Genomic DNA, 11761 nt, shown 5'->3' with positions numbered 1-11761 from the left:
CCTTGATGCAGAAGACAGGACGAACCTCTCCGTGTTTTAAAAAAAGGTTATCGTGCAGCAGGTGGCCTTAAATCTTAGGGTGATTAGGCTGACAGGGATGCAAAGGCTCACGCAGTTCCTATAATGCTCCGCGCCGAGGCTCTCACACCAACCCCTTAGCAAGGAGGCGTCTGAGCGCGGGAAGGTTCAGGAAGGATTTATGACATTTGCATCGTCAATGGAAGAACTGAAACGTAAGCCCTAGTTTCTTGACAGGAAATCCTGTCCTTGTTTCCAACTGTCTTTTAGCCAGATGATGGTATTTGACTGTCTCTGAAAACCTGCAGAAGGCATCCTGGTTATTCCCCAAGAGGGACTTGAAGCACAAACTAATTTTCAACGAGAGCGGACTTTGCGAGAACGGTTCCAACCGGGCACATTCTTTTCTCCTCTTTCCACTCATTTTCAGGGCCACCTGGAAACTTTGGCTCGGGGCTGAGGCGTGAGGAGCCATCCCCGCTCCCCAGTCTTTTTCTTTGCACAGCTGCGAAGTTCAGTGAGTTGAACTGCAGCGCCTTGAGTTCACTGTTCACTCTGCCACGACCAACCTCTGTTGTAAATCTTCCTCCCGGAACACGTGACGATGCATTTCTTGACTATATATCCCAACTGCAGCAGCAGACTTGTCAGAGCGCTGAGCCCCGCGGGGAGGAAGGACGCTCTTGGACTTGGCCATCTAGCAGCTCCGGACCTTGTGGAACAATCTGCCAGCCTTCGGTAAGTTAGCAACGCGCCCTCGCCGCAGAGCCCTTTGAGAGGAGGCTGTTTCGTGCACTTAGTAGATGAGGTTTTCCTTCCCTTTCTCTGCTCTCAGGAAACGCAGTTTTGAATTAAAACTAGGTTTACGTTTGAGAAGCAGCATGCAAGCTTTCGCTGCTTCCTGCTCAGTTAGAAAAAGTTGCCCAGGGACTAAAAAGGGGTTTCGGTTGTCTCTGTGCTCCCTTGTCTTGGACTGATTTTTCCCTTTTGCTTTTATGACTATGAAGGCAATGCTTTCTACGTGCTGTGCTCACTTTAGGAAGCGCAGATGTGAGGCCGCGTATGCCTCAGCCCATTTCCCCGAGCCCTCCCTGCCTCCCCGCTGCCGCCCCCTGCCCCATCCACTCTGGCCCCTCAGGGCTAACCCCGTTCGCTGTTTCGTGGGCCTCCTTCCCACGATTCCTCCGTGCAGCGCTCAGCTTTCTGGATACTGCAATCCCACAAACCTCGGGCCGGCCTCCTTCCTGCCCGGCCAGCCCGTGGGAGTCTAACCTGCAGGTCTCTCCCCAGACCCCGGCTGAGTGCGCGGCGCTTCAATGCTGAAGATGGAGCCTCTGAACAGCACGCACCCCAGCACCGCGGCCCCCAGCAGCCACCTGGTGTCCCACGTGCCCGGCAGTGAAAGCGGCAATGGCAACGAGTACTTCTACGTTCTGGTTGTCATGTCCTTCTACGGCATTTTCTTGATCGGAATCATGCTGGGCTATATGAAATCCAAGAGGCGGGAGAAGAAGTCCAGCCTCCTGCTGCTATACAAAGACGAGGAGAGGCTCTGGGGGGAGGCCATGAAGCCGCTGCCCATGGTGTCGGGCCTGAGGTCCGTGCAGGTGCCCATGATGCTGAACATGCTGCAGGAGAGCGTGGCACCTGCCCTGTCCTGCACCCTCTGCTCCATGGAGGGAGACAGCGTGAGCTCCGAGTCCTCCTCCCCAGATGTGCACCTCACCATCCAGGAGGAGGGGGCGGATGACGAGCTGGGGGAGACTTCAGAGACGCTCCTCAACGAAAGCAGCGAGGGGTCCTCAGAGAACATCCACCAGAATTCCTAGCACCCCCAGGGCCTCCGGAGGCGGCCCCATCTGCCAGCAGCCTTAGAGAGAGGAAGGACACTTTTCGTGTCTGGTTTCACTTTTGCAGCGCAGCTGCCACTCTAAAGAGACCTTTGGCGAGCCCCTGCACGGGGTGGTGGGGGAGTCTGCAGCCAGGAGGGCACGCGGCCAGTGGTGCACACCTGCCACTGAAAAGCCCGAAGACGTGCGGTGTGCACCTTGACTTTGGGGTCTGGGGCTCGGGGTTCCAGTTCTGAATTCGGCAGGTCGCCGTGCTTGCTGTTGTTTTCTCGCTGGATGCCCTGGGTAACTGCCCGCTCCCAGGGCTGCCCGATGCCTAGGACGTGCTGAGGGACTAGTTTTGATTTGCTAATTTGCCTAGAGCTTTGTTCTAGATCTGATGGGCTGTAAGTACCTCTATGGTGTACCTGTGGCATTCGTTCACAGCGGGTTACAGAGCTTCTTTTTGGAGGTCTTTTGGGTTGGAGGGGGATGTCTGATGGAGGACTTTTGATGGCAGAAAGCTGGAGATCCAAACCTGGTTCATTTCCATACTGTAAGAAAAAGCCACTTTCAAACCTGTTACCATTGGCTGGGATTATAAAAGAGAATCTGCTATTTCCACCCTTTGTCTAACCTGTGACCTTGAGCTCTGACCTCAGACCATCCAGCATCGCTTGCTGGCGTGACGTTTTCTCTCGGTTGGAAGAGCTTCCCCAGAATCGAATCTGTACTCTGAATAGCTGTACAGGGGACTTTTCCTGATCTTTCTAGAAGGGGTGATGGTGCACTTGAAGGAGGCTAAGCCCTTAGCTCTGCTGCTGCTTTTTTCCCAGCCTGGTTTTTCTGAGCTGGGAGCTGACACAACGTGGGCCTTCACAGTATGGCATTCCGTCACGTAGGGCAGACCTGGAAGGGTAGACTCAGGCAGAGGCTGGGGTCTGGGTTCTGTTTTCTGATCCTGAGCTGATTTGCTGTGTGGTCCTGGGCATGTCATCAAGAGGCTTACTGCCTTCATGAGACTCCTGAATCTAGATCCCCAGGGGGCTGGGAGGATGTCTTTGGATTTTAAGACTCTGTGATAAATCCTGTATGGCCTGGTGTGAGGAAGCTTGGAGAAAATATTTCCCACTTGGCCAGTTAGTCTGAGAACGGATCTGCTTATTTAAAGGAGCAGTTGGAGATTCAGAACACATGTAACTGGGAAATTTCGGGCGAATCACCACCCTGTTCGTGCTGTCATTTTCCCAGCAGTGAACCAGGGAGGCAGACGCTGCATTTTACTCTGCAAAGTTCCCTGGGTAGTAGAATGTTAAGACTTCAGCTGAGAAACCAGAAACCTAACAGAAAGTGTTCAGGAATGCTTGCTAACGTCTCAGTGTATTCCTGCGGTCAGTAGCTTTGTGGCAGACTGGTTAGGCCCTTCAAGGCAAGCAGGAAGAGAAACACACCAAAAGGTCAAATTGAATTCTAGTAAAAACAAAAAAAAAAACAAAAAAACCAAAAAATTTCTAAAACATACTCTCCTTTGATTGAAGATAGCAGTGACTACTGTTCCCATGAAAGGGTTAACAGTAGAGGAGCTGGTTTATCAGTTTGCCCTAACATAGTGCTAGAGGACATTCATGTTTGGGGGGGAAAGGGCCCTCCTTCACTTTAAAATTCAGAGTGTGGATTTACTCCAAAGGGGGCTGTTGGGGGTGAAAGAAGCCAAGTTCAGTTTGGCCCCTTGCCTGGAATCACTTGAATTCTGAAGCTTTACTGCGACGGACTTGTGCGTTGTCACATTTTCCATTGCTTAATCCTGAGGTTTGGTGCAAGTCTATCTGCGCCTGTTAAAAAAAAAAAAACATGATGTATATACTTCCTTCTTATTCTATTAAGTTGTATAAAGTTGTCTTCTGTATTTAACAGTTTGTAATTTTCACACTATTTTTTAATTTAAATAAACAAAACACGTCCCCCCCCACCCCCCGAAGAATACGCGTTCTCTCTTTGATTCTTCAGCACGACTGCAGTTTCCAGGACAAGCCCTCAGTCCCCAGCCGGCTCCGGCTCGGGCTCCGGGTCATCCTGCGGGCGGGAGGGGCGCGGGGAAGGTGTAGCTGCAGCGGAGGTCAGTGGAGTCCAGCGGCCAAGCTGCAGGGCGGTCTGACCGCCACCTCTCACTCTAAACTCGGTGGCTTGCACCAGCCCCGGAATTGGAACATACGCAGAGCGATCGCGGCAGCCTGGTGCAAGATGTTGCTCCGAATCTGGTCGCCGGGAAACATGTGGCTGGCACGAGGGCTAGGCCGCGACCGGCCCGGGGCGCACCGACTGGGACTGCCCGGCGGGAGGGGCGGGGCGCACCGCGGGGCCGACTCCCCAGGGCCGCGAAGCCGTGGGCGGGGCTGGAGGGACCGCCCCTCCCAGGCACCTGACTGCCTGGCCCCGCCCCCCGAGCCAGGCTGAGCCCCGCCCCCGGGCCAGGCTCCGCCCCCGGGTCAGGCTCCGCCCCCCGGGTCAGGCTCTGCCCCCTGGCCTGGGTCCGGCTCCCATACCTGGGTCAGGCTCCACCCCCCCCCCCCCGCCCCCTCCCCCCCCCGTCAGGTTCCCACCCCTGGGTCAGGCTCCGCCCCTGGTCAGGCTCCACCCCCCCAGGTTCCCACCCCTGGGTCAGGCTCCGCCCCGTTCAGGCTCCGCCCCCGGGTCAGGCTCCCATACCTGGGTCAGGCTCCACCCCCCCCGCCCCCCCCGTCAGGTTCCCACCCCTGGGTCAGGCTCCGCCCCCAGGCAGGCTCCGCCCCCGGTCAGGCTCCCATACCTGGGTCAGGCTCCACCCCCCCGTCAGGTTCCCACCCCCGGGTCAGGCTCCGCCCCCAGGCAGGCTCCGCCCCCAGGCAGGCTCCGCCCCCGGTCAGGCTCCCATACCTGGGTCAGGCTCCACCCCCCCGTCAGGTTCCCACCCCCGGGTCAGGCTCCGCCCCCAGGCAGGCTCCGCCCCCAGGCAGGCTCCGCCCCCGGTCAGGCTCCCATACCTGGGTCAGGCTCCACCCCCCCAGGTTCCCACCCTTGGGTCAGGCTCCGCCCCCCGGTCAGGCTCCACCCCCGGATCAGGCTCTGCCCCCTGGGGCCGGCTCCCATACCTGGGTCAGACCCCACCCCCCCCCCCCCGTCAGGTTCCCACGCCTGGGTCAGGCTCCACCCCCCATCAGGCTCCGCCCCCAGGCAGGCTCCGCCCCCGGTCAGGCTCCGCCCCCGGTAGGCTCCCATACCTGGGTCAGGCTCCACCCCCATCAGGCTCCGCCCCCGGGTCAGGCTCCGCCCCCAGGCAGGCTCCACCCCCATCAGGCTCCGCCCCCGGGTCAGGCTCCGCCCCCAGGCAGGCTCCGCCCCCAGGCAGGCTCCGCCCCGGGGCTGCGCTCCCCGCCTGCCTGCGGCTGCAGCCTGTCCTTTATTCCATTTCCACAGCGGAAGTGCTGCAGAAAAATGACCAAACCAGTGACCCAGTTTGAGGAAGGCAGATGGACAGGGTGGCCTTGCTTTCATGTTTCTCTGTTTCCTGTGCGTTGAGCTTTCCTGTTTCAAGGAAACGTTGCCCTTAGGTTCCCAAATGACGGCCTCCCCGAAGTCTATCCGGCGGCCGTGCCGCGGGGTCTGGATTCTTCCCAAAGCGCATCGAGGATCGCAGCTCACCAGCTGGCTTTGGGACAACGTAAGATGAGAACGTGATCTGAAAAGACAAAGAAGCCTTTTTAATGTATCCTGGCTTAATGTCATTCTTGGTGCGGAAACAGTTAAAAAAAGTCTTTCTTTTTTTTCAAACCAGGGGCGGAAGAAGAGGGAATTCTAAACTCTAATTGTCCTAAAAATATGTAGAGTACACTATGTCGTTTTAATGGAATATTTGTTTTCTTTAAAAAAAAAAAGAACTTCTAAGCAGAACCTAAGGCCCAAGGGGTTTAGTCTGTGTGGATTTACTCATGCATGTGAAAAACTGAGAAGGGAATTTGGCCCCATGCACCTAGGATATTAGAAACATATTTTAAAGCACTTAAATGTTAGGGATGAGGTAAATGGATCCTCCTGCTTGCTCCATGCTGTTCTAATTACACCTTTGTACGTCAGAGGCAGGCAGGGATGCTGCACAGGAAAAGATTTCTTTCATGGACACCACCATGGGAGCCGGATTACTGGGAAAGGCTGAAATGGGGCCCGGGCAAGAGTGCTCTTGGCTCATGATTCTGGTTGGAAAGTAGACCCCATGGCACTTTTGAGAGTTGGAGGTTCCATGGTCAGGCCCGCACTTCCAGGGCTCAGCTGAAGGAGGGTCACTTACCGGCCTGTACAGTGTCGCCCTGACCATGCACGTCGTGGAACACCCCGCACGTGGAGCTTACAATGCAATGGATACTCCAGACACAGCCTCGGTCAGACGGAGCTTACGGTTACCCGCCTTACTCCCCAGCTGGGCCTCGTGCTGGAGACCATCAGGGGGAGAGTCATGGTTCAGGGAGAGAAGGTGGCGCCTAGGGCCTGAGGGAGACGCACCAGCTCCTTGCCCAGGCCGGGGCTGGTCGCAGGCAGGCAGGGTGTAAATGGGGGTTCAGTAGACACTCAGCCTTATTTTGTCTGGCTTTCTAGGCTACCTCTGTGGCTCTGCAGCTGTACAGAAAGTACTCGGCCTCTCTGACACGCAGTCCCTCTCCTTTACCACGAGGAAGACCCACTGGCCTTTCTCTTTGGGTGTGTGTGTGGGGGGCATAGGGTGCGGCTGCTAATGACAAGAATAGTGCAACCACCTGTGACATACTGAGTGCTGCATGAAACCAAAGGCAAAGCAGCTCCAGGCTTCTACTTTTGAAAATGCATCCTGGACAGACATCTGCAAATGAAAGTCACTGAACCTTTCCTTCTGTGCTCGGTTTCCTCAGGAGACTGCAATGTTCAGGAAGAGGATGTGATTTGCCAAAGAAGAAGGGTCATAAGAGGGAAAAACCACTATTCAATTTTCGCCTTTCCCCATTTCTGAAATGTTTCCTCCCACACAGGAAGGAACAGTTTGGGATGTGAGCTGTTACCATGGAGATAACCAGCCAAGGTCACTTGTTTGAAGGAGGAGCCCACGGCCCCCATGGCACTGGATCATTAGAGCAGTTTTATGAAGTTGGGATTTGGTCCTTGACTCAGGCAACGACAAGCTCTGAGCCACGGCAGCCTCCATTCGTGGCGTGGAGGAGGGGATGCAAGAACGTTGTCCTTCTGTCCCATACAACTCTGTCTTCCTTCTCTTTGTGCCTCTCCTGCCCATTCAATATAGGGCTGCAATTTTGTGTGTCCAGCTCCAGGAATTTCTTCTCTTACCTTGCATTTTCTTGCTAAGAACACGGTTCAGGAATTCTTCACATCAATAGCCACACCCTCTTCTGTCCTTAATGGTTTTTCATCCCCTGTTCAGAGACAGTGAATGGCATATTCTTTCTTGCCTTAGTCTGTTCCGGCTGCTATAACAAAGTGTCATAGGCCGGGTGGCTTATAAACAACAGAAATGCATTTCTAATAGTTCTGGAGACTGTCTGTCATCAGGGTTCCAGCATGATCAGGTTCTGGTGGGGACCCTCTTCTGGAGTGTGGATGGCTGACTTCTTATATCTTCACATGGTAGAGAGAGAGGAAGCTAACTCTCTGCTTCCTTCTTATAAGGGCACTAACCTCATTCATGAGTGCCCCACCCCCAAGACCTAATCACCTCCCAAAGCCCCACCTCCAAATACTGGGGAGTAGATTTCAGCCTGGGAATTTGGGGGAAGGCATACAGATACTCCGCCCATAGCATCTCTTTTCCCAACCTCTCTTCTTTTCCTCCCTCCCTTCCTTCCATTTCACAAAAGGAATGAAAACAACAGAAGCAAAACAGGAATGGGAACAACAAAAAGGAGCCACAATGCAGTCTACTTGTCAGGCATATACGTCACCCAGTTGTTACAAGCCTGTGCTTTGAACACTTTACTAGGTACTTCTAGGTACTTCACTAGGTGCTGGGGAAAATGTAACATCTCCCTGGCCTCCAAAGGGGTCAAAGTCTCCCCATAGTTGATTTCCAATAAAAACAATTCTATTTCAGATTTATTTATAACATCGATGCAGGGCTTTCTGGATGTGAGAATACATAGTATGTCTTTGAGCAGTTGAGGATGCCGTGGTGCAATTAAATGGGCAAAATGTACTGCTTACTTAATATTTGCCTTGTTCTGTGATAGATGCTTTCCCTTTGATTATCTTACTTAATCCTCTCAAGCAGACCCTGAACTAGGTCTCTGATACTGTTAAGGGAGATATGAAAGTTGAGGCTCGGGGAAGGCAATGGCCGCCAATGTAGTGAGCGATCAGGATTCCAATGTAGGTCACTAGATATAAATCTGGCATTCTTTAAACCACTGGGAAGCAGAGAGCAGGAGACTTGGAATCTAGTCTCATCCTAGACATTAGGCAGCCCTGTGCCATTGCACTGGTTGCTCAACCTTTCTGGGTTTCCTCCCTGGTAAAATGAAAATATAATATCTTTTCTATTGACCTCAAAACACTGTCAGAACTTCATATGAAACAACTGGAAAAGTAAAAAGCCTCTGTCCTGGATAGGGGACTGAGCGTGGACATTACTAGCATGCAGCAATATCCAGCTCTTCTCCCCTTCTGAGAACATGGAAATTTCCACTTCTCGCCTCCTTCTCGGGCCCCTCCTCCCCTAACACCAGGGCAGGGATGTGACTCATTCTGGTCAATGTCGACTTAGTGGACAAGAGGTATATCCCTTATCAGCTAAGGCCGTGGAAAGCCCAGGTATGATTTCTCCAGGGCCAGCCTGTCCTACATGTAACTAGTGAGACCATATGTTCCGGGTGGTGGTACAGATGGTCGTCGGAGACTGAATTGGCCTGAAATGGGACTGCATGGGAGCCAGTTGCTCTGGAGAGTTGCCTAAACCTGCAGCTGGCTTTATGTGAAGCAATAATAGCATAAGCTATGGTAAATATTGAGAAATTGGGGTTTTTGCTCCTGTGATGGAATCTTACCCATCAGATTTTATAGGGCATGACAATTTAGAGAGACACAGAAGGTGCCTTCTACACCATCTCACCCAACCTCTCTGTTTAATGAGGAAATCAAGGCACGCGCAGTGGTTAAGTGACTTGTTCAATGTCATAGAGGGAGATAGGAGTAGAGCTGGGATCACAACTCAGATTTCCTGACGTTGGGTTCGGGATCCCCATGGGGGGCACAGCCATGGAAGTCTCTGCCGGGGATTAGTGAAAACAAGGGACCGAGGGGGCCTCCTCACCTTGAGCTTCCCTGAGCAGCTCTCGGTCACTGCTGTGCCTCTCCTTGCTGGGCCCATGAACTGTGCCAGGAAGTAGCTTCTTTTTCCCTGGCCAAACCCTGGTACTTACTGCTCTTTGGGGGGATGGATCAGAGCTGGCAGCTGGCAGAAGTAAACACATTCCCCTAAAGAGTGCAATGTGACATCACTGGAAACTTTAATAAAGGGGAAGAAGCTATAAATAGGAGGAGGGAAATATTCAAACAGGGTTGAATGTAATTGTCCTGTATGCAGTTTCCTGGGTTCGGCCTTCTGTTTGTTTGTTTGTTTGGTTGGTTGGTCGTTTTGCATGTTCAAACCTAGCTCCAGCACCAGAGTGGTCACAGGCAGTGTCCCTCATGTCAGCCACCTCCAACCGCCCCCCACACCCCCAGTACAGAATGCTCCCAGGATCCATGCTCCTAGGTTCAGGGTAAGGACTCTTGCAGGTAAATGCTGGAGATTCAGCTCTAGATTGGGGTTTCAGATGATGAAGAAACCAACACTGATCATTATTTTCATATTCTGAGCCCTGACATGAAAGGAACGCTTTCTCTCTCATCTTGTTCTTCCTTTTTCACTTAGAACTTATGCCTAAGAAGTGGATATAGTACTTGGTTACAGAGATTCTGTTTCTTTTTCAAAGTTTTCTACTTTTTGCTCTCCTGTTACATTGTCCTTGTGTCTCAGCTACAGAAGCTATGCCCTTTCTCATAGGATCATAAATCTCATGAAGGTCAGAGCCATGTATTATTATTTCTGTAGTTAGTACCTATTTCGGGCCAGAATTCCTCAGAGCAATCTCTGGTCATGTTCTTTCTCTTCCTTTTTTTTTTTTTTTTTTAATTTCTCTTTGAGGGATCTCATTCACTCTTAAATCTTTATTATGTATAGAACTATAACAAATACCTATCTAGTGCTTACTGTGTGCCAGGCACTGTTCTCATGATACTTAATTCTCATGACAAACTAAGAGATTGGGATTTTAAAGCCATTTTATTTATTTTTATTTTTATTGATTTATTTTTAAATATTTTATTTAGTTATTGGAGAGAGGAAGCACACATGAGCCGGGTGCGGGTAAGAGTAGAAGGAGGGGGACAAACAGGCTCAAAACTGAGTGTGGAGCCAGACTCGGGGCTTGATCCCAGATCCTGAGATCATGACCTGAGCCAAAACCAAGAGTCAGATGCTTTAACCACCAGAGCCACTCAGGTGTCCCAAAAAGCCATTTTAAGAATGAGGGCTAATTAGGCATGAAGTTAAGAACATTGAGAGATTCTCATAGCTGGTGAGCAGGAGAAATGGGTTCGAATTTGGTAACCTGGCTCCAGAGGTGAAACACCTAACAGCTCAGTGGATTGCCTTTTTTTTTTTTTTTTTTTTGGACTGCCTTTTTATCTCTAAATCCTTCAGCTCTAGCTGAGACTTTTCTCATGATCACCAATGCCTATGGCTATTTCTACCCAACATCCCACAAATTCCTGGCATTTCAAATTCCTGAGGTCAAAACCCAAACACATTATGTTTTCTCCAAAATCTGTCTCCTAACATATTGAATAGGTGTCAGAAATGCAGGTAGAACCCAAGCTTTTCTCTCTTACTCTAGGTCACTAGGCATTCTCTGAGATCTCTTTCCATTGACATGGTCATTATCTATCCAAAACAGCATTTCTTTAATTAGGAAAATAATGAAGATCAGAGAAAAGGAAAGATAACATGATCAGGGCTGTACTCACATAAATTAAAAGCATGATATTTAGGATGGAACCTGGTAGGCATTGGCTGAACAATGATAAAAACTCAGTCATTGTCATCATGCTACTGACAATTTTTCCCATTCTAGAAGATGAATTGAAGAAAATAAAAGAGGTAAAGAAAACAGGATTCCTGATGGCAGGAGAGAAGTGACTGAACTGGGCCAATGGCAGGTATAGTGGAGACACTGCAGGTGGAAACGCTGAGGAGTTGAGATTACCAAGCTCTTGCACCTTGTTGAAGGTTAGCAAATGAAGGAGAGAGTCGTTTGGAGAATGACTCTAAGGTTTTCAATCTGCATAACTGAGAGAGTAGAAGGGCAAATAATAAAAATGGGTAGTAAATCCTGGAAATGATTTATTGCGTTATGCATTTTGAGTTGGAGGTGTTGACATGATATCCCGAAAGCATCTGGGAAATCAGTATGGGAACTTTTGAGAGAAGTCATGGCTAGAGAGAGAGGGACTTGGGAGCCATACACACGAGTACATGGACTTGAAACCTTGAGCGTGGCTGAAATAGCCAATGATGAGTGGAAATAGAGGAGAGGGCAAAGAGCATTCCTTCAGGGACCAGCTACTTCTTGGGGTTGGAAAAGGAGAGGCAGAACGAGCAGGAGCAGTCCAAGAAGTAAAATCAGGATGGCAAAAAGCCCAGGAGCCAAGTCAGCAGAGGTTCTCCGGAAAGAGAAGGTCATCCATAGAGAGATGGAGGGGAAGAAGCTTCCTTTTGATCACTCATAGATGATTAGTGTCTATAATATGAGGAATCTGTATCATAGTGGGGTTGGTGGTATCACAGGTGTAAAAGGTTGATG

General features: G+C 51.1%; 1 protein-coding gene across 1 annotated transcript; it reads left to right on the top strand.

The window, feature by feature from the left end:
• Window positions 1-331: 331 nt before the first annotated feature.
• Window positions 332-3355, top strand: KCNE4 (potassium voltage-gated channel subfamily E regulatory subunit 4). The gene is made up of 2 exons (XM_072812585.1): window positions 332-756; window positions 1309-3355. Exon 2 carries the CDS (start codon window positions 1335-1337, stop codon window positions 1845-1847), a length of 513 nt encoding a protein of 170 aa, XP_072668686.1. The 5' UTR covers window positions 332-756; window positions 1309-1334; the 3' UTR covers window positions 1848-3355.
• Window positions 3356-11761: the final 8406 nt, after the last annotated feature.

The sequence above is a fragment of the Canis lupus genome, chromosome 36 (assembly GCF_048164855.1).
Source record: "Canis lupus baileyi chromosome 36, mCanLup2.hap1, whole genome shotgun sequence".
Lineage (NCBI taxonomy): Eukaryota > Metazoa > Chordata > Mammalia > Carnivora > Canidae > Canis > Canis lupus.
This window is presented reverse-complemented; position numbering and strand designations above follow the sequence as displayed.